The sequence below is a fragment of the Misgurnus anguillicaudatus genome, chromosome 21, assembly GCF_027580225.2.
Source record: "Misgurnus anguillicaudatus chromosome 21, ASM2758022v2, whole genome shotgun sequence".
Taxonomy (NCBI): domain Eukaryota; kingdom Metazoa; phylum Chordata; class Actinopteri; order Cypriniformes; family Cobitidae; genus Misgurnus; species Misgurnus anguillicaudatus.
Window position 1 is genome coordinate 33,599,440 of NC_073357.2, and position 24,010 is coordinate 33,623,449.

The 24,010-nt window shown below is 38.5% G+C and overlaps 1 protein-coding gene across 2 annotated transcripts in view; it reads right to left on the reverse strand.

Annotated features, from left to right (window-relative positions):
- kcna4 (potassium voltage-gated channel, shaker-related subfamily, member 4) overlaps positions 1–23,839 on the reverse strand; it is a 34,704-nt gene extending 10,865 nt beyond the window's left edge. The window contains exons 1-2 of one of the 2 annotated variants that reach the window (XM_055203831.2): positions 23,666–23,839; positions 19,239–22,970 (exon numbers count right to left, since the gene is read on the reverse strand). In XM_055203831.2, the coding sequence (XP_055059806.1) occupies positions 20,468–22,453 (1,986 nt within the window). In that variant the 5' untranslated portion in view covers positions 22,454–22,970; positions 23,666–23,839 and the 3' untranslated portion in view covers positions 19,239–20,467. Of the gene's footprint in view, positions 1–19,238; positions 22,971–23,360 lie in introns of both variants that reach the window. The other variant, XM_055203825.2, reaches the window with a different exon arrangement.
- Between the last annotated feature and the right edge of the window lie 171 nt (positions 23,840–24,010).

The following is a 24,010-nucleotide window of genomic DNA, read 5'->3' on the forward strand; positions in this document are numbered from 1 at the left end:
AAGATAAGACATTCAACTGTCATGAATTTGATTTATATGTGATCATATATGTTATTGAAAGACATATTTATATTTAATTTATGTGTACAGTAGCTTTCAAAATGATTTGCAGCATCCGGGTTACCGTGTGTTATTAGTTTTGAGCTGTTATCTGGGAATAACAAACCTGAAAATGTCACGACTGGCCAATCAGATTTACGCATTCCAATGAGCAGTGTAATAACTAAAAGTACACTCAAACTTCCGTCAATATTACTGCGCCCGAGGTTGAAGTGCTGAAAACTAAGCGCTATTCCGCCATACAATATAGTTCTCATTTTAAAAAAATCGCCATGTTTTGTGCCACCATACTTAAGGGCGATTTATAGTCGTGCTTAGGTTCTACGCCAGGCTATCCGTAGCCTGTGCGTAGCTCTGCGTAGCCTGACGCGCACCTCGCAAAATTTTTAACAGCGCGTCAGTTCTACGCGGACCGCAAGCCCTGTGATTGGTCCACCAGAACCCCTCCCGTCAGGTAAAAAAAACTGCGTCATAGGTATTTCCGTTTCCAACGGCGAAAACAAAGAATGGCCAAGTTGAGGAGTGATTTAACTCAAACTGCAACAAAAGTCACTTTTTTTACATCCATCATTGCTACGCCGTAGGACCTACGCACGACTATAACAAGCCCTTAGCTTGTGTAACTACTCATGTAACAGTCTTTAAAGAGTAACTAAACCCCTGGTCAGAGCCTGACTCCACCCACTGGCAATATTTGAAAAATGCAAGAAAAGTAGGCAGATCCCAATGGAGATAGAGGGGACGAACTGAGCTTGTACCAAGTGTGTGGTGAGATCGTAACAAGGGTGTGGTGAGCTTGAACCTGCTTACTTCACGGCATATTTTTTGGACCCAACATCCAATAGGAAAATTCAACTGCAGTAGCCATCGTTCAACCTGAAGAGGGCAGCACTCAGACGTTTTTACACCATATATTGTAGTATTGAAACATATATCCAAATGTCAAAAAGTTACTAAAATCAATGAACAGCACTAATAAAGCCCCATTCTTACAGATCATTAACTAAAAAAAGTTTAGGGTTTAGTTTCTCTTTAAATAGGGAAAACATTGAAGTGTTTGGTGGCTTCTGGATTCGTCCCTGTTTGGATCCTATGGAATGAGTGGGGCTAGGCTAAATGCTAACACATTCACAATGCACTGTACAAAGATGAAGTGCACGCACTGATAAAAAAATATGTATGTATTAATTTGTCTAAGTTGAGGTAAAAACATAGTAAAATATTGAAAACAGTGGAGTTTTCCTTTAAATTAAACTTACATCTTACCCTATTCTCCCTCAGTCAGCGATCTCATGTGACTGAAGCCTACCCCGGGTAACATCAGGTCTTTGTGAGCTGACATGAGTGATTTTAGACTCGGCTGTCTGTAGTACATTGAGAATGTTCATCGAATGTCTATACAGAAAATCAATGCAAGTGATCACTTCTTTTTGATCTACGACACGCAGACAAGCAGATCTTTGCAGAGGTATGACTTGATTCGTGAAAATGTCTACATAACCACAGCCATAGTCCTAAATACCAAAACTGTCTGGTTTTGATTAACACCTCTTTCTGTCTGTGATTTAGTCGGATGCCAATACGTTGGATAATTCCAAGCTGCAATGAATTACCAGTGATCTAAAGGAGGGACACAAACGTGCCAGCTGCCTTGTTGCTTCTCTTCACCTAAAAGAGGATTTATTGTTTGCTTTCAACCTCATCAATCACGCGGACATTTTTGAAACAGAAATGATATCAGCAGTCATCCTGTGCCCATTTTCATCTCTTTTCATACGATGGATTTATGCTGCCAATGACCTTCATCCTTATTAGTTTAAGACAGATCTAATGGCTCAGACGGGCTCTGCCTAATGTCAATTATGTCTCGCTGAACAGCCGTGAAAAAATCATCTGGTCTTCCAGCATGTCGCGGTGCGATGCAATACTATGCAATACATACGATGTCACAGTCCAACTATTCCTAATATTTCCTGTACTACAGAGACATGTACTACTCACAGATGTTTTTTTTACTAAAGTGACTTATAGTGCAATGCACAAATTACATTAAATGTCAAGAATCAGTAATATGCAACAGGGCATATGTGACACCTGCACAATTTGGCTATTCTCTGTGTATTGCGACTCGCATAAAGCTATATAAATGGGCTTAATAAAAGTAAAGAAATAAATAGAATTCATTTTTAAAGACTTCATATCAACTGAAACATAACAACAAGGAGCAGTATGTACTACTTTCACTGTATTATTGTTTTTTTGTTTGTTTGTTTGTTTGTTTGTTTTGGAAGCAGTAGTACAGTACATTAAAATGTAAAATTCTGGAAAGACCCCTGAGCAATGAAACCTGCATCATCAATGAGTGATGATTGCACCACACTGTTTGGGTTTTGCCCACTGGCAAAATGATTGAAACAATAATATTGGATGTTGAGGACGCTTGTCAGCGTAAGTTTCAAGGCATTGCTGTCGCAGCTGCTGGTCATTTTGGGTAGACAGTGAAGGTGAGTGGGAGGTCTTGAGGGAGTTTTTATCAGCAACAGGCATCTTCATCTCGGTGCAACCCGGCTCCTGCTTCAAACAGCCTCTGCATAAACCCTCATCTCTTCGCTCGGCCTCTGCATAACACCTGCATGCAACCATTTACTTATTTGTGATTTAACAGCCATGGTTTTTAATATTACCTCACAAAGTGAATTTAAAAGCCATTGATTTTTCTCCTTCTGCCCTAGCAGCCTATGATTCAGCTGCCAGCATCTAAGCCGCACAGCAGTTGGGCTTAAAATGCTTTTCTTGCCTCCACCAAAAACAAACACGCATACGGATGCTCGCAAACACATATGTACACAACCTCACACCCGCGCGCACACATCAATAATGCTTTACCTGACACTATCTGTTGCAAGAATACTCGGTTCTGTCGTATGCACCGAGGCGTGACATGATGCATTTCGTGTTTGGTTATTGCAATTTGTGACAGATGAATAAATACTCTCAGGGCTCGAGATGCCATTTACATTAGCAGTCATACTAATAAACCGGAATAAACTGACATTGGTTGGATCGCATGTTGCTGGCATACATTGTGACTACAGAAGAAAGCTGATAAATGGGATTTCAAATTTCAGAGTAATTCAAAAAATTAAGTATTCAATAAAAAAGAACTGTCATTTTGAAATGTGAAGTTATTAAATTAAAGGATTAGTCCATTTTACTAAAAAAAATTCAGACAATTTACTCACCACCATGTCATCCAAACTGTTGATGTCTTTTTTTGTTCAGTCGAGAAGAAATTATGTGTTTTGAGGAAAACATTTCAGGATTTTTCTCATTTTAATGGACTTTAATGGACCCCAACACTTAACAATTTTAATGCAGTTTAAAATTGCAGTTTCAAAGGACTCTAAACGATTTCAAACGAGGCACAAGGGTCCCATCCAGCGAAACTACTGTCACTTTTGGGAAGAAAAAAAAAATATTCACTGTCAAACCACAACTTCCCGTCTTCCTCCAGTCCCCTGACACGCCAGCGCGACCTCACGCAATACCTCATCACATCAAGAGGTCACGGATGACGTATGCGAAACTACGCCCCAGTGTTTACACGTGTGGAGAAAAATGACCATTCCGACGTTGTTGTATGTCGAATGATACTAATTAATGTTTTTGTGTCAGTTTATTGTTTAAAATGGTTTCATATATGTAACAGATGACCTTTCGACGTCAGGTCGCGCTGGCCTGTCACACAGCCGGAGGAAGAAGTTGTGGTTCAAAAGTGCATATTTTAATTGTTCTTGCCAAAAATGACATTTGTTTCGCTAGATAAGACCCTTATGCCTCGTTTGTGATCATTTAGAGTCCTTTGAAACTGCGTTAAAACTGCAATTTTAAACTGCATTAAAACTAATAAGTGTTGGGGTCCATTAAAATTAGAAACATCCTGGAATGTTTTCCTCAAAAAACATAATTTCTTTTCAACTGAACAAAGAAAGACATAAACACTTTGGATGACATGGTGGTGAGTAAATTATCTAGATTTCCTTTTTGGAAAATGGACCAGTCCTTTAAGTTTTAAAATTATTTTTTGAGCAATTTAAGAGGCAAATTTCTGGTATTCTTAGATAAAATCAACAGCATGAATATTAGCATTACCAAAAGCTCTGGTGACATTATTGCCTCTTTGGTGCTTGCAATGCCTTTCAGCTTATTATCTAGAAAAAACGTCATTTTTGTTGCGTCAACACAGTGTTACAGGGTCAATGACGTGACGTTAATTATTTTGTGTCCATACGGTTCAATTAAATGTAAAAGGGTTAAAATTTCAAAATAAATTTGCAGATTACTTGCATACATTCTCAAATGTCAATGTGGTGTAACCGGTCTGTATCAATTTGTGTAACTAGTGTTTTTAAAATGAAAATATAAATATATTCATAAAAAATGTGGAATAAAATATAATCATCTAGTTTAGTGTAATATGATTTTTTTACATATATTTTTACAACATTTGTCAAAGATTATTTAGAAAACAGCTGTTTTAGGACAAATATTACAAAAACGCATTAAAATTTACATTCAGAAATAACTAATAAATTATATTTTTAAATAATTCTTTTTTTTATGATTATGCTTACATGCTATCAAGGTGGTTAAAATATTTAATATTTCTCATTCTTTGGCGCAATTGGCGGTTACACCATTTGACATTTTCAGGTACATTCAGTCTTAAGGGGATCGCACACCGGCCGCGCAGCTCAGCGCCGCGTCGCGTCACGCCTAGGAGAACTCGGAGGTATTGTAAACCGGAAGTGCACATTAAATAGCGCGAGCTTCGTCAGATAGCGTCTATTTTAAAATGCAAAATATACGTTAGCAGCCAATGTTACTTGTTAATGATTTGGGACACATATGATGTTATGTAATGTTGAACTATGTGAGTGGCGCTGTGTGGCGCGAAAGGGATTTGAACAACTTCCTGAGTCACAGCTGGGCGGCGCGGACAGGCGCCACCTGGCGGCGCTGGTGTGCGTACACTCATAGAAAACAATGTGTTACATTTTTTTAGAACGGCGCGGCGCTGCGCGGCGCTGAGCTGAGCTGCGCGGCCGGTGTGCGATCCCCTTTAACTTCATAAAAATGGTGCAAATGTAATTTTTTATTGCATAAAATTAACATGAATACTCTATGTGTATTGAAATAAACCTGATGCGTGCTTTTAAAACAAGATTTTTTTAATTTCTCATCTTGCCAAACCTGACCCTACATTTCATCCTTAACAGTGGTATATGTGGTTTCTTTGCTGACAAGTAATCTACTCTGGTCTCATAGACCACATTACATAAAAGCTGCTTCATCTACACTGGTATTTCAAGGACATTTCTGAAGTTAGCCAAAATTCCCTTGCACAAATTCACAATGAGCACAGCAATCCATTTTTCAAGTTGAAATCCAGACAGCTACTGAAGGTGGTGAAAGACACAAGCAAGATGGAAATTGTAATGTCACCAAAGATATAAAAACTACATAAGAATCTACTGTAAGTCAAGATTGGAGTGTTCAATGCCAGATTGTGTTGAGACCAAGACCAGACCAGCACTCCTCAAACTCATCTGAAGTTAGGTAAACTGAGGTACTGAGGTAAAAAAAACCTCTAACCTTAATAACAGTATGATAAATAATACATAAAATAATACACTGAAACACAACTGGGTCTTGATCAAAAATGCATGTGCTATACAGTATAGATTTGTTTGGAACTATTTTCATATTAAATTCTTGTTTATTAAATGTTTATATAAAATAATGTTTGCAATAGTGTATATATATGTTACAATAGCTCTCTTGCTCTTGTGATATTGCTTAATTATATCAGATGTCATAATACAAAAACAATCTCACACAAGTACTTATTTGCAATCATATTTTGTATGCATTTGTATTAATTTTGTTGTCGTTTTGGACACAATTCCCCATTAATTTCTGACCTAACAAAAGAAATCAAATTAGAAAAAGTTATTGATTGCATTTGGAGGAGTTTACCATTTATATATGTATGTATAAATAAAAATTGTATTCAATTTCTGAATAAAATTAAAACCAATCTTATATTTTTCCTAGCAAGTATTATGTTTAACTCTAAAATACTTCAGAATTACAGAAATAAAATTAGTTTAGGTATTTCATGTTTTTTCATGTCCATGTGTATTTGAAGAGTTTGGTTCCAAAACGCAATAAATCCATTTGGACTAATTTGGGTAAAATGTGTTTTCAATACCAAGAAAGTGACAAGATGAAAATCACTATTTAAGTTACAAACTTTAGCATAGCATCTTTAGGTTATAATAACATTAAAAATCAAATCCATAACTTGATTTTCAAAGATTTATTATAAAAACGAATTATTTTTTCCACAAAATGCAATAAATCAATGACAAGTTTTTCTTCAAAATGCTATAAATCTATTGAATCAATATATAAATGTGCATTCATTTTTGCCACGTTATATTAATTTAGTTGAACAGTGGTATACACTGATTAAAAAAATAAACATTAATGGCATTAACCAAAACACTTACTTTGTCATATCGTCATTGCTGCGATTATACTTGGGACGTCGTCGCAATCAGCTGTAAAATGTTTTAGTCCTGCTCGATTTTTGTTGACTTTAAGTAAAATAATGTAAAGCTATTCATAAGATCCCTTGGGGTCAATGTGTTAGCACGAAGCTTGATGCTGTCGGGAGAACAAGCAACCGGCTCTCAAGTGCCTCTCGCGTAAATTATTAGCTGTTGATGGCTTACATTTCTTTCCAATCACAAAAAACAACCACAAGTTTATCAATGCCATCAAAGTATTATTTTGTTTTTTTTTTTGTTTGTTGATCACGAAGTACAAAGTAGATGAGGAAAACTAAGATTCCATGTACTCAAAGCGCCGCCCTTATTGTTTACAATGCGTGGAATGGTGCGCTGTGATTTGTAGAGAGGTTTTATTGCATTCTGCAGAAAAGGAGGAGTGGCGTTTATTGCGTTTTGGGAAAAAATTGAGAAAAGATGACAGAATAAAACGGCGGATATTGGATTTTGCATGAAATTAATTTACTTTTAAATACTTTAAAAAAAAAAAGAATGGTGTTTATCGCGTATTGGAACCAAACTCTTCATTTACAAGCACAATTTGAATGACATGGATGTTTGCTGTGGATGCAAAACATGAGACATGAAGTAATTTGTATCTCGCTCTCACTATTCTGACATTTTTGGGGGCCAAACCCTTTAAATTGAACAACGCCCACACAATCATGATCAGGTGGTTATGTAATAGTGTAATTGTCATTAGCTTAAGACAGAATATACAGAAAAAAGTGGCAGTCACACACATACACGTGCACACACACACACACACACACACACACACACACACACACACACACACACAATGTCAGTGTGGTTAATTGTGCTAAGCTGAGGCGAGAGGGTTTGCATTATTTAAGCGACAGGGAGAAACTTGTCAAAATCCATGTGAAAAGAGGGCAGCAGCTGCCGTGATGAGCTGAGTTTGGGGAACAAGCCTTCTCTCTAGCAGTGAGGAGTAGGAAAGCACTTAAGTGCTCCACATGTTGCATGCAGCAAAGCCCGGGGGACCGGCAGAGATATCATGAACCAAACGTAGTGTCTGCCACACTGTTATGAATATGGCGGGACCATAAACAATGCTCAGGTAACAAAGCGAAAAGACACAGCAGTATTGAGCCTGATGGAGGGGAAAATCCCTGCATCCTCCAACACATATTTTCCAGCTAAAACCTCACAAAAAGAAATCGTTGTTCCAATAAAGCAAGAAGCATTTCCTCTCTCTCACACGCACACACACACACACACACACACATACAGGTTCATTTCACTAAATCAGTGAGGACATCTAGACATTTTTCACACCAGACTAATGATATTTCTATAACCTAACTCTCAATATTACATTGACGGCAAACATGATTTGTTCGATGAATCAACCTCTTTTTAAAATGCAAAATGTCTTCACGAATCTGTTATATTTTACTATATTTGTGGGGACACTTTAAAAATTGGAAACATGCACTCACACATACACAGTACACGCACAGACACTTAACTCTGGATAGATTTTAGCTAAGGTTTCCATGGCAACATTAACATTTCCACCCCCAAAGAAGCTAAAACAGTTATACAGATATAGAGAGACTGTTACAGAAAGAGAGAGAGAGGGAATGTAAGGGAATGAAAGACTCTCCCTCAATTCCTGCAGACAGATCTGTAGGGGAAAGTCAATCATCTCACTAGGACTCATCTGTCTGTCTGAATGGGGAAGAAAGAGGTTTTATTTAAAAGAATATGCAACGTCTGCAAACACCTTTTGACAGAGATTGCATTTGATAATGATTGCATATAATGCACCCACATTCTAAAACTGTCATTATTAGAATAGCAAATAATTTTTTTATGTTCTAGGAAAACATTTTATTGTAGCTCTCTGTGTTATTCCACAAAATGCAAATGCACACTACACATTTGTTCACAGAACAACAAAATAAAACAAACAAACTAAAAGCTCTCATGAGCCAAGATAGATCTTTTAACCCATTGCAACAGTGCTTTGAATAATAATAATAAAAAACATTAATCTACTTTTTATACCAAAAAATATACCAGCAATGTGGTTATCTCCACAGAGAGACAGGATGTGCTGGTCAATTGCAAAGCTTTAAACTGCAGTTTCACAGCCTGATCTCTGGGGGCAGCATAACGAGCTAATTAAAGCACAGGAAACCCACCAAGATAAACATGCAGAGCGGAGGAACTATCACAACAATAAAGATTTCCTTACGCACCACCGAGGAGAAATTGAAATGGTTGTAGAGTAGACAGCGCCAAGTAATAACACTTTATACATCAAAATTATTTACTCTGAAGGAATCTCAAGTTGAAGGACTATAATAATGATAATGTATAAAAGAAGCCATGCAGGAAACGCAGTATAAAGTATATACTGAATTTGCAGCATGGTACTGCGGTTACAGTTCAGCAGTTTCCATGCTGTTTCCAAGTGTGTGGATGTCAGAAGGTCACTGACTCCCAGTTGGCTTAGCTGTCTGTTTGAAACACCAAACAGAGCAGGAATTACATTTGGGCATAGCCAGTCCCGTTTGTAATTCCTTACTCCTGATGAGAGTGCTTGTGCTGTGTAGACGTTCTGTAATGCAAAGCAAGGCCACAGCACCTTCCCAGGACACTACAGTGTCACAGCTTGAAAGATGGCATTATTTAGCAAGGTTAGACAGTGAAATAAGGTGACAAGAATGGTGAAGAGTAAATTACTGTTACCAGGGGTTGTTGTATGTTTCGATAGAGTGCATTGGGATAAGTGCCTTTGCAAATTAATAACAAACATCAAATTTGTTGCACTGTTTAAAGGTCACATTCTTCTTGATCCCAATTTTTAAACTTTTGTTAGTGTGTAATGTTGCTGTTAGAGCATGAATAATACCTGCAAAACGTTAAAGCTCAAAGTTCACTGCCAGGCGATATATTTTCTTTAACAGAAGTCTCCTTTCAGAGCCTACATCGAACGGCCGGTTTGGACTACAGTCCTTCTACTTCCTGAATGAATGACGTCAATAAAACAGTTTTTGACAAAACTCCCACAGGAATACGTCAGTCGCCAGCTTTGCTAAGCTGCTGTCGAATCACAACACACTAAACAAACCACACAATCAGAACTCGATACTTATTTCTGTAGGAGGGACTTCATAGAATAAGGAAGACATCAGACCATTTTAAGACAGTAAAAACAGCACTATAGAGATAAGTATATTGTGTCAAAAATACCACGTTTTTTTTACACATGAAATAGGAACACGTTATATTGTGCACTGTAAACACAATCAAAGCTTCAAAAAAACAGAAAAAAACAGGACCTTTAAAAATCTTGTAACTGCATTGATTTTGAAATATGACTTAAATAGTTGTTAACTTGTTTGTAATCTAATTGTGAGTTAAAATCTAATTTTGTACTGTTTGAAATATATAAATACAGTACTGTGCAAAAGTCTTAGAATTAGATTTGTTGTTTTTGCAATGTTATAGTGATCATATATAATTGTTTATCAGTCTCTTTAATGGAATACATCCTGAAAATACAGAAAATATACTATTAAAAACTGTAAAAATGTAAACTGATGTGTCAAGTTTTTAAGGGTAAACTCCCCTTCAACTTGAGCAATAGCAGGAAACTGCAGGATCTCCTAAATAAAATTAAATCCTAATTTTTATTTTTAAAGAAATTAATCTTTTTACTTCATTCTGCTCAAAAAACGCTCAAGATGTGTTTAGTGCCAAGAGAGGTCATACTAAACACAGACGATGCCTAAAGAAGAGATTTAGTTCTGAAAATATTTTTTTGTACATATCTGTTTGTATCTAATTAAAATTGAAATATAAATATAGATGGACATTAAAACTTCTAAATAAAACAAGTCTGGTGGTGGTGACCTAAGACTTTTGCACATACATCATACATCATTCTGCTTGGGCTTGTGCCGGTTTCTATCCTGTTTAATGCAATAACTGAAAATTGTTACATTGTGGATAACTCAGATTAGCATTTGGCAAACTGTTTTCTATTAATGTCACTTATAAAATACACTTAAATGTGCATTCTGTCATTTTTGTGTTTATTTATACAAACACCTTGCAGTGTGCATTATGATGCCAAAAGAAATGGTAAGTAGCCAAATAAAAAGTGTTTTTACATGCTGTTTCTTTAATACAACTGAACAAATGTTCGTGTCTTCATTTCTCAGTGTCGTCTATCACAAAAAGACTACCACAGATGTGTTTTCTTCACTGTTTAGAAGTTGCATATTTCTGCAGCTATGCGAGTTCCCATAAAGTAAGTGGCCAATAGATTTTTCAGACACCCCACTAATTAAATGCAGCAACAATTTTCTATATAATGATGCTGTAGCTCTAGTTTAAAATGTGCACAATTATAAAATGTTGAGCTATAAATAACAAAAATAGCTTTATGAGTTGCTTATATATTCTAGGGTATACATTTGTTGCTGAATATATTGGGTGTGAAGCAGGTCTACGACTCAAGTGACAGATTGGCAGATAAGGAGAAAAAGTGATGGTCACAAAAATACATTAACTGACAGAATAGAGCAAGGTAATTTTAAAGTCACTGTTTGCAAGTTCACAAAGAGAACTAAGTGGTTTGTGAAATGAAATTTTGCATGTTTGAAAGTAAACAAGCAACTATGTAAGGAATAATTGACGACGTACTATTGAATTATAAGAAAATAATACACACGCAAGGTGTTATTGCGACACAACGCGAAGTGGAAAATTATTATTTTCAAATAAATCAAAGGACCATAGTTTCTCTATACCACGGTTGACACAAACATAGCTCTGGCGACTATTTTTAAGACTTTTGACAGGTTAGGTGTAGCCTGGTGCAACCAGACTCTCGTACATTAATTTCATTTGTACAGAGAGTCTGGCCACGCTCCATTGCAAGGCGTTACTTCCGTTAAGGAGGGTCCATTGCTAAAGTTTAAAACTATTGGATCTGCCCAGAGTCACTCTGAATCTGCCATAACCAATCGCTAACGTTTGGTCGTGACGTATGGCGCACGACCTCAACGTCTGCGTTCTTAGCCACTCCCCGCCGTTCGCTGATTGGACCTGCAGATTTTTGCCGGAGAAAACGAAACTCTACACAGCAGTCCCAGACGTTGTTCTGAAGCGAAATGAAAATTAAGCAGAAGAACGTAGGAGGGCGGAGCCAGGCTAGGTTAGGTGTGCAGTTTACAAAAAAATAATCAACACCGAAGGAACATTTCTCAGCCAATCAGAATAAAGCATTCAACAGGCCCATGGTATAAGTAAGGAATAATTGACGACAGGCCATTGAATTATAAGAAAATAATGCACACCCATTGGGTTGTGCTGTTCCACCGGGGGTGTACATTATTTTCAAATAATTCAAAGGACCGGAGTCAATTATTCCTCTTATACCATGGTTACCACAAACATTGCTCTGGTGCCTATTTTTAAGACATTTGACAATTTAGGTGTGCGGTTATCAGAAATTAATGCATACCCACGGAACATTTCTCAGCCAATCAGAATACAGCATTCAACAGATCCGTGGTATAAAATCAGATAAACAGTGGCTGGTAATTTACAATAAAACTATGCATTTGCAGTGTCTGTGTGTATACACTAAAATGCATTCAAATAAACCTGAATTGCTTTAACTCATCTAATAATGAGTTCACATGTATTTTATAGTATCAAGGCAAAAGCAGCTTGTTGTGTGTGTTGTTGGAGAAACATCAGCAGTGGTAGAAGGGAAATAAACAGCGACCTTTGTTGCACCTTGAGTTGTTAAATTGGATTTTTTGAAGAGGTGCATGTCCGGCTACACCGTTGGGTACGGCATGGGGTGTACGTCTATCCGTAAGTTACGATGTCTCTTGTCTAGCACAGTTGCACTAGGTTACACACATTACTTTTTATGTGGCTATAGGCTAGTCCTTAGCTCTTGTTTTATGTAGTCAAGTGTCTGTATGTAGCACCATGGTCCTGGAAAAACGTTGTCTCATTTCACTATGTACTGCACTGCTATGGTTGAAATAACAATAAAGCTGCTTCTTGACTTTTTCTTTCTAAGTACATTTTGCACTCTTTTATGAATTCCAATAAGTCTGTGTGTTGCTGAAATGCAGGCAGTGTTTTTCCTTTGAAGTTACTTCATATTAGTATTCAGGAGACATTAGGGAAAATGTTTTAAGAATCCCAAAACAGCATTTTAAAAAGTTACTGAATCAACTGCAAAACTGAATTGAATTAGATAGTTTCTAAAATTACAAATAAATACTTTTAAATTTAATTACAAATGAATAAACAAATCTAAATGATGTGCTCTAAACCTAGAAATTCATACTCCTAATAATCCCTATATAAATGTATAGCACTACTAAAATGTTTGGTAACACTTTACCTGAAGGGGTGTTCACAAGACTGACATGACATCTTCACAATCACGACATGACACATGCCATGAACACGAAGGAGATTTTATGCACATCCACGACAACTGTCTGTAAATGTAATTTGTTTAATTATGTCATCTCCAATGCAAAGATGACATTGTTTGAGATGTCTTTGTTATGAAAACTTGATATAAACCAATACATCACAACTTGTCATGACAACTTGACATTACCAAGAAATCATAACTGACCACTTTTTACCAGTGATACAAATTGAATTTGTCATTAAAATGTCATTAAGTGTTAATACTCTGTCAAATGGTTTTATAACAATGTCATGAATATTCTTTCATGTTTTTAAAGTTCCCTCCAGGTGTTTAAGAACTAAAATCAATCATCCAATAATAATAATAATAATAATAATAATAATAATTAAAATAGATTAAATTATATTTTTTGCATTTGAAGACCGATTCACCTAAAATTAAATGAAAACAGTACAGTAATGTGTTAAGCCATGTAGCTCTGGGTTCATATCACTGGAAAAACTAATTAAAGCAACACTATGTAGTTTTTTTACCTTTAAATAATGTCTCTAAAATTATTTCAGTGATAAAACAACTTTTAACTGGACAAATTGTACTGTTGCTGCAACCTGAGCAGCCTCCTAGCTGCTAAAAGCACACTCTAAGGCTGTTTACACTTGGCATTAACATGCGCTTTCGTCGATCGGATCACAAGTGGACGATGTTAATGCCAGGTGTAAACGGTGTTCAAAACGTTTTGAGCTCGACCACTTTCAACCACATCCAGAGGTAGTCGAAACCACTTTCGATCGGATCGCTTTGGAGTTGCGGAACGCACATGTGGTTGAATGTGTTCGAACAGCCACACGCTCTCCGCCCATTTATCTAATCTGAGGTATTAAACACAAGTTTTACGTCTTTTTTTACTTCTGGCGTGAACATGCAGTGAACAGCGCTATTTTTAGCCTTTCATTGATAAAACTAAAGCGGCTGATCTCCGTAGTTTTGTTTGTAAAGTTGCGCGATCCTATTTCATCAATTGCGCTGAAAATTCAAAGAAAGCTCTTACATACACACGTACAAAACACTGTGCAGCATGTTTACTTGCTAAACAAGCAGTGAACTCCGACATAATATTATTTTGCGTCCATATAAACTCATAATTACTCTAGCTCGCGTTTGAATGACAGCCGAGAGACTCGCCCACCGTCTCACAGACCACCCCCTCAAAGTATTCAGCACAGAAGCGGTCAAAAGAGACGGATTTAAATACCAGGTGTAAACGTAATGTGTCTCTCTCGTCCACTTGTGATCCGATCGATGAAAACACATCTTAATACCAAATGTAAACAGCCCCTCTGAAAGTGGCGGTGGAGGGTAGGAAACACAGCCCCGCCCCTCCCCCTGCCTGCAGAAGAGTGTCTGATACCAGGCACTGTTGCGCTTTTCAACCACATGGGGGGGCTGTAAGTCATTTTTTCCTACATAGTGTTGCTTTAAATTAATTAAATGTTGTTGTTTTTCTTCGTTTTTATAACTAACTTCCTCTGTGTGAGGAAGAACAAGTTCTGTTAGTTGTCAGTTTTTTTTGTATTGTGCACATACATAAAGTTAAGTATTATCTTTTAAGGTGTTTGTTTAAAATAATTTGACATAGTATTAACACTTAATGACATTTAAATGGCAGTTTAATGTAATGTTAACCCATAAAGCTAGGTTGTTTTTTAAGTTTGATAATTATTCTGCTATGTCTTTTTAATAACATATTTATGACAAGTTATGATGTATTGGTTTATGTCAAGTTTTCATAACAAAGACATCTTAAACAGTGTCATCTTTGCATTAAAAATGACATAATTCAACAAATGACACTTAATTACAGTCCGTCTTATGAACACCCCTTCATGTAAAGTGTTACTAAATGTTTATATTAAGAAAACTTTGATAAATTTTTTTATTTGATTTTAAAAATATTATTCATCATTGATTGCAATAAACATAAAAACTTGAAAACTTGTGACTTAAAACTTTTTGCTTTACTTTTTTTTTAGAAACATCAAATTCTTGTCATTTCGCAAAGATCTGGCATCTGTGCTGTTCAGCTTTAACTGTTTAGCATATTCAGTAGTCTTGAAGCATCTGTAATTTCACCACAACAAAGAACAAGATTTACTCTGCGCAGAATTAAATTAGAATAAATATTCATCCACTGAATCACTGCCATTCTGAAAAATGTATCAGCAAAATGAAAAAAAAATATGAAAGTAAACTCAGCTAACCATGCACTTGCTGGGGGTAAAACACAACAGTAGGTCAGCTGAAGGGCAAACCTGTTGTAACTCCAATAAAAAAATGCTTGTAATTATTAACTGCCTGTTTTACACGTATTTTATGTGGCCTTTTGTATAAGCAGCATTTTGGAATTGGCTTTCATGTACTTCATGTTAGATGTGAATGGAAATGACAGTCATTACGTGCTGACCTCTGCTGAGGTCGAGAAGTTTGTTAGGATCCCATTTCTTGCGTCCTGTCTTAAGTCCCTCATCAGAGGGGTCAGTCGTATTTGTCCAGACAATGCTCTCTGACCCTCTGGGTGTAAGCCGTCAGATAAGAGAAACACAACCCAACGAGACAGAACTGCTCATCAACACACACATCCTGCCCTACACTGCCCTGCCCTACGGGAGTATTATTAAACCCTGAAGGGAAATGTTTTTGTCTATGTGTGTGCGTGCGCCCATGACAAGTCAACATCGCAAACAAACGCCGCAGAGGGAGGTGCAATGAGATGCTGACAGCACAGGAGCGAGTCTTATGTGTCCTTATGGAATATAAAAAGGAGAAATGTACAGGCGTTTGTTTATAAAGCCCAGCCTTCCACACAAACAGGTACAGAGTCTGCCAAGAACACACTTTATTAAAATAAAGGTGCTAAAACATTGCCATAGAGAAACCATATTTTGCTGAATGGTTCCAATAAGAAACTTCAAGGGAACAGTATGTAAGAAATTTATATCAATTAATCATAAAATGGCCCTGACATGTCACACGACATAAAGAAATCATTTTTATTTCAAATACTTATATCAATGACAACAGTGGTCCGGCCAGGATATTGTTTTTTAAAAAGTGTAGTTGCAGCCCTCAACTGATGTTTATGTTGTCATGTTGTGTATTGGCCACCAGTTGTACCAGTTTTAGCCACAAGTTTTGTGATTGCAATATCAGTTTTGGCCACAATCCTACATACTGTTCCTTTAACTGTTTCCAAAAGTATTTTTTAAGAGAAAAAAGTTTTTATAGATTATAAAATGAAACACAAATATTTCTTCTATAACATTGCTGTGAAGTACCTTTTAAGCACTGAATTATGTGCTGGTCTTACTGGTGCCTCAATACTGCCACCAGCAAAGCATGCTGGTATTTATAGTGAAGCCGACCGTCTTGCTGGTAAAGATATATAAAAATCCAGGTGGGGGGAGCAAACCAATATCCCATGCTGGGAACCAGCAGTACTGAGAACAACATGCACTGGTGACCAGAACTGCTGGTCTTTAAAACAGGGTAGTCATTGTGTGTGTATTCCAGGAAAATATGAGTATATAAAATGTAGCAAACTTGACTTGAGGGTGAAAGACCCGACTGTTAGCAACATTAAATCATTCCATGAATCAGCTCTTACTGAACTTTGTCTAGCCCCAGGACTCTTTGTATTAAACCACTGCTCACTTTCCAAATTAAACTCACTTCCTGAGCAATGGTCACAAAAGGCCCTGTGATCCTAAAGAATCACTTTCTACCCCAAACATGCACATGTATCTCGGTGTTATATATTGCTCTATGAAGAACAAGTTGAGTTAATTATCAGATGCATCACAATGCCCGTGTTTGCCGCTGCCACACAATGAAACTAACAAAGGTTTATTCAGCAACACTTTCAGGATTTATACACGAGTATAACTAGTACAGACTACAGGCTGTTTTTCTGCCCAACTAATTTTAACACATGCAGCGCTGTCGCTAAAATGAAGTGAAAAATCTGCCATGACAACTCAGGTGATAATCCGTAGAGCTGTTTATTTTTATTATCTGATACCTTCCATGTGTGGGTACTGAAACAAGCCAATCTCTCTGTAGTAGAGCTACACTTCTGTGTAATGCTCCACACATCACGCACAGCAGCTAATTATTGCTTCGAGTGAAGCGATGCTCATTGCTTCAGCTGGACTAATGCCACATTATTCTGCTTCTCTACGCTGCTCAAATGCCAGGCTTGATATTTGCAGAGTGTCAGTGTTATGGAAATAGCTATTGGTGTTGCACTAATCTATCAATATTGCAAAATGTCTTTTTAGTCATGGGTGAGTGATATTAGGAAATCTAGCTTAATATCCATCCACTGAGGCATTGAGATATTTATGACAATGACATTAGTGAAGAGTTTAATTGATTTACTACCCAGAATGCACACTTTGACAGACACACAAATATAAACCTAGGTATGGACCTACAGTACACTATATTTTAAATAAATAAAAAGCATTGACTGCACAGAGTCTGCCAATTCATTTTTCTGTCATGTCTGTCTATAATAAACCTGCACCCCCGGATACTACTTTTACAATGCGTGCAAAGGGCAAGTACTCAAAGGAAAGAAGAGGAAGACACACTGAGAGATCAAAATAATAAATGTGACAAATGCAATACTGTTTGTTTTGTTTGGTAGCCATTTTACAAATGCAACACCTGCGCTGCAGCATCATCATCAATAGAAAACAGTGCCTAAACAAAAACAATGATACAAGGCAGATGTAGCTGAAAAATAATACAACAACAAGGTTCAGGGCTAAATCTGTTTAAAGGAACTACAGCTGGGGAAATTATAGTTCATAAACTACACTTGAATATCAACCTCCTAATGCCGTGCAACATTACCCCTGTAAACGAGTGCCTAATAACCTGGGTTATTATGCAAATACGAGCAATATTTGTGTGTTGTTTATACTTTATGTATGAATTTTCACATTATGTGGAAATCCCATAATGCCTAAAGATTAAGAAAATATTCTCATTATGCTGAATATCTCTTCACATTTTAGTATTTAAGGACAACTGTTTATAAATAAACTAGGAATGGGAGATACTCACACTTACTTAAAGACTGTTGTGTGCAAAGAAAAAACAACTATATACCATATCAAAATATGAATGGTATCCTTTCTTACAAAGTGTTGGTATGTTTGTTCATGTATAACATTATTCCCTTTGTTTAGTTAAATAAATACAAATATATACAAATTGAATTGTGACATTTTAAAGTTCATTTGGATTTACAATAATCACACTAAACCACCTGAAGGGGAGCACGTTATTTCAGCAATCTGAAAAAAATGTATCTACAAACTGCTTGATAATGCCTTTGCAAATAAGTAACAATGTACTTAATCATGTCAGTTTTCACATGAATCACAAATGTATTGGTTTTGCAGTTTATACAGTATAAGTGAGTAGTGGCCTACGATAATTGTTTATTCTTAATAATCAACTTTTACCACAATTTAATGACACATTTTTGTTACAAGACCACATAGCACTTCAAAAACACAAAGCAGGTGATTATGGTAATCCAACATTGAGTGTTGCTATTTAATTTTAGTTTGGAAGGTAAACTGGTTCAGATAGATGAGGCCAAGGGAGACAATAGTTATCTTCCTGTACAGTGTGTACTAAGACAACATCCTAATGACAAAATGTCAGTTTACTGGAGATTAAATGATAATTATCTTGCCTACAATAAAACAACAGCAGCAGCTATATATTATAACATCAGAAATTGAAGCTCTGAACACTTAATGAGCTATGAGGATTTTTCCATTCCAGAACGGTTAGTGTTTTCAGTTATAACAGCTCCCATGTTGCTAAACGATTTAAGTTATTGTTAATATATTATTGTGAGATGAGATATACTGTAGGTGTGGGTTTAAATTCGAAGTTGTGTAAAGCAAACAAAAACAGACAACACGTAGATGCGCATGCGTAAACATCTGGGGAATTGTAAAATGAAAACGTAAAGAATAATAGCATGATTGCTGTGTAACTAAGCAAACGCTTACCTTGGCTTGTACACTGTACTGCGCATGCTCAGTGGTCATCGCGCACTCCAGGAGACCATGGATTCGTTGAGGAAAGCAGGTACTCTTGTGCATGAAATCCACTGATCTGTTGGAGTCGAGTTTAAGTTCCCTTCGGTGTTGCTTGACTGTACATTTCCGTCAGCATTTTTTAATAAAGGAATGCACTGTCAATTGGTAAAGGGACGAAGAAATAGTTGCATGAAGCATTCCCTTGAAGTATACTCCCCATAACAGTAACCTGGCCAAACTGATCCTTCAAGCCTGGTGTCGTTGACTTTGTTAGAAGATGTAAAACCGGAATTTTGGCCTCGGCCAACCATATTGTAACGTCTTACTAACGAAGGAAATAATGCAGAAATGTTTCACAAAAAAAACTAAGATGATTGTTTTGTTACCCAATACTCTCAAAGGGACTGATCAAAATGACTCTGCAGCCACCATATGCACACAGGGGGTTGCCTAAAAAGGTTTGACCAGAGTGTAGTACATACTAAATACTGGCATGCTGACATATTTGCCAAAATTTGATTTAGGATAATATTGTATTAAGTTGTCATGCGTGCTGCTCAGCTCTCCAATTAATTATTAAAATAGTAGCCTACGTTAGAATAATTCATTATTATGGGAAACTGCATTGCACTAAATTGTTTTGTCCTTAACAGTGAAGCGTATATGTAATATTATTTCGAATTATTAATATACTTTAATTAATGTACTCCCTCTCAGCCTCCACTTTCTTCTGCGTTAAACTAGGAGACTATAACATAACTGATAGTGCAAACGATTTGAACGTTATTGCATAATAGCATTAGATAAGAACTCTCTTTTTCCTACAATTACTGACAAATGTAACTCATAAAGTGCCTATGCAAATTCCTTTTTGTTGCCTTCCTTTAATGAACCGGTAGGTGTTCAGTTCTGTCAACAGAACAGGTGGGCAGATAGAGACCTTTCCACGTCACATAAAGCTGGTGATTTTTGCGTTGGCTGTCACTGGATTACAGGGTACGTCGTCTTTCTACAAAAGTAGCCACATTGCAAAAATGTTTCAGCTTGAGGTCCATAACGTAATGATTATGTTAGCTTCTCTGTGCGTTTGCGCACGCGCTTATGTCTTCAAGTTGCGAGCGCGCAACCGTGCGTGCATGTGTGCTGTTAACTGATTTATTTGTGCAGTCTTCTTGATGAAAACCTCTCAATAATGTGAATCATACATCTGTCTGTAGGGTTCGTGATTGTGAACTGTTTTTTCCGCTTATGTCAGTACCGTTCCCTCTACTCGGGCTCTGCGTGTCAGCACCGCAAAGGGATTCTGTGACGCCTTCCTCCATCTCCATATACTCAGCAGCTTTGTCACCCAAAGACGACCCCGACGGGGACCCTTTGAATTTTCTCAGAAAATCCGGAAAGTACGGACAACCCGGTGGAGGTTGTTCAACAACGGGTGTTTGATCCTCGTTATCAGTCTCTCGGTGGTAAAAGTAATTGAAGTTGGACACAATGACGGGGACTGGAAGCGCAATGGTCAGGACACCTGCTATAGCGCACAACGAGCCCACTATTTTGCCCCCGACTGTTATAGGCTTCATGTCCCCGTAACCCACCGTGGTCATGGTCACAACAGCCCACCAAAAAGCGTCCGGGATGCTCGTGAACTGTGACGAGGGTTCATCAGCCTCAGCAAAGTATACAGCGCTAGAGAAAAGAATGACACCGATAACGAGGAAGAAAATGAGCAGCGCCAATTCCCGCATGCTTGCGCGTAAAGTGTGTCCGAGAATTTGGAGACCTTTAGAGTGTCGTGACAGCTTGAAGATCCTGAACACCCTGACAAGTCGTATTATTCTCAGGATCGCAAAACTCATTGTATGTTGCCCATTGCCTTGTTGTTGAGCGAGGTCTGTGCCGAGAGTTATAAAGTAAGGCAAAATAGAGACGATGTCTATGGAGTTCATAACGTTTTTGAAGAAATCAGGTTTACTGGGGCTAGCGAAAAAACGGACAATGATCTCAAACGAGAACCAAATGATGCACACTGTCTCAACGATGAAAAATGGGTCGTTAAATGGCGTAAATCCATTGTCTGGGTGCGTGGAATTTTTACCTGGGCTACGGAATTCTTTGTCATCCCTGAATTCTGGCAATGTTTCCAAACAAAAAATAACGATGGATATGACGATAACCAACACTGACACGACCGCAATCCCTCTGGCTGGACTTGAACTCTCTGGATACTCGAACAAGAGCCAAATCTGACGTTTGAACTCGTCCTCGGGTAGCGGCTTCTCCTCCTCCTTCACGAAGCCCTCATCCTCGCGGAACTTGAGCATTGCCTCTTCCCCGAGTTCATAAAACTTCACCTCCTCAGAAAAGATGTCAAACGGTACATTGGCGGGTCTCTTTAATCGCCCCCCTGACTGATAAAAGTATAGAATGGCGTCGAAGCTTGGTCGGTTCCTATCAAAAAAGTACTCGTTACGCAGAGGGTCGAAGTACCTGATTCGTTTCTCAGGGTCCCCAAGCAGAGTGTCCGGGAACTGTGCGAGCGTCTTCAGCTGAGTTTCAAACTTCAAGCCCGACACGTTGATGACAACTCTCTCGCAGCAGCCGTACTCATTGTAAACATTTTCGTACCCTGACTGAGGACGTCTGTCTGTTAAAGAAACCGTCTCCTCTTCATCATCCATGGTATAGACAAAACTCGATCTCTTGCTCCCCCTGTCCTCCTCCTCTTCCTCCTCGCCCTCTGCCTCGTCCTCCTCTATCATGATGTCCTCCTCAGACCCTAGGAGCGCCAACTCGGACTGGCGTAGATCCCCGCCGAGAGCCGCGCGGTTCCGTCTCCAGCGCGCGACTCCTCTTTCCTTTTTTCGCTCTCTGAGAAGTTGCAGTTGTGGCTCGTGGTGTTGCTGCTGTTGCGGCTGTTGGGAGGAGGAGGAGGGGCGCGAGGCGGTCCCGGCGCTACTGTTGTTGGCATTCGTTGAAGAGGCGGTACGACTCTGATGCGGGTGGTTGTGGGGATGGCTGAAGGACCCACCTCCCTCTCCAACCGATACGGCTTCGGCTGACGCCGCCGCTGCGCGAGACTGTCTTTCCCTCTCGCGCTCTCTCTCTCTGGCACGAGCATGGGCATATCCGTAGGGCAGGTGGGTGTTGCAACCCCCGCTGTCCGCGCCCACCATTGCAAATTCCATCTTTGCAAACTATGAAACGTTTCAAAATGATGGAGCAGCAAAATCTCAGCAACTGGATGAAGAATAAGGCTAAACACGAGAAATTGTCAACACGTGAAACTTCATAAATGCACTTGACTGGCGCGGTTAGTGATCCACCGCCTCACAGTATGCAATACGTGTTCAGGCGTAGTTTGTATGGTCCTTAAATGCACTTTTGCTTATAATAATTGGACTTTACAACTGTAGTGAAATAACCTGTTTCTGGTGACATCATTAGTGAAATGTGCACAAGAGTCCATGTGATTAGCTGGCGCGTATTTCTGTTACGCACATCCATAAGGTAACTGGATACAAGAGGGGAAAGCAGATCTGTCCGTTATGCGGGGTGCTCAGTCGCCGTAGAGACTTTCAGCACCTATGAATTCACCGATTCCCATCTCCGCTACGAGGGAGGGGTGGGGTGCAGGATTGTTCCGTCCTCTGCCCCTTCACTGGCTATGAATGAATCACTGAACCCGTTTGACACCAGCAACAGCTGAAAAGAAAAAACATGAAAATTAAACGTGTTGTAAGATGCAACCGTTCAACACACTGCTCATCAACATGTCCTCGATGCGCTGACATCTCATCTAATCTGTGATGTTTGTGAATAGGCCTACATGAGCAAAACAATAATAAAACTAACCAAAAACAAAGAGATAAGTCCATATTCATGCATTGTTAATAAACCTAACATTAACAATCAAATCATCCTATTACTAATAATGGTACACACTTATTGTTACAGGCCAGCCGAGCAAGAAGCAGGAAACAGCGCGTGATATTACTGATGCAAATTCCCTTGACAATTAATTATAAACAGTCGTCGCACGCAATTTTTTAGCCCCTCTCATGCACCCCACTTAATATCATTCGAGACACTTACATGGGGAAAAAATAAGGTTATGTCTTCGTAGCTTCCACCCTTCATGTAAAAAGCTAGAGATGGGTGAGGACGTAAATCCCAGGTTTGTCAAAAAACCCCTCTTGCTTTGAGAATCCACATATTCCTCGACGTATCCAAACGCAAAGCATGACACCTCTACATTCAGGTGTGATCGCATTCGAGGGATGACAGTTTTGGCCACGGCTCGCCGCTGGGTCTTTATTCAACAGGATCTCTCATCACCTGCCCATCTCCCCTCCCCAAAAAAACATGCACCGCTGCATTAAGCCTGGACTCACACTCACCAAAAAGCAGGTGCTGGTACCGAGAGCATGATGCGTGGCTCGAAAAATCACACGAGCAGAGTCAAAATCGAGATGTTTTAAAGTTTGAGGATGCCATGTGAAATAGCCTTAGGTAAGTATGCGCAGCGCGCATCTGTCTGCCGCTCAGTCTCGCCCGTTGACCATTGTGCTCGTGTTATTGGGTAGCAGCACTCCGCCGAGTTAGGCACGTTTGCGCGGCGCTGAAAGACCTTGATCGTCCCCCAGTGGCTACAGTGGGTCACTGCGACCGCACCGGTGTGCTGCAGTTCTCAAACTTCACCAGCCCCTTTATGCGTCTGTCTGACATCCAATTCATCGCAACTA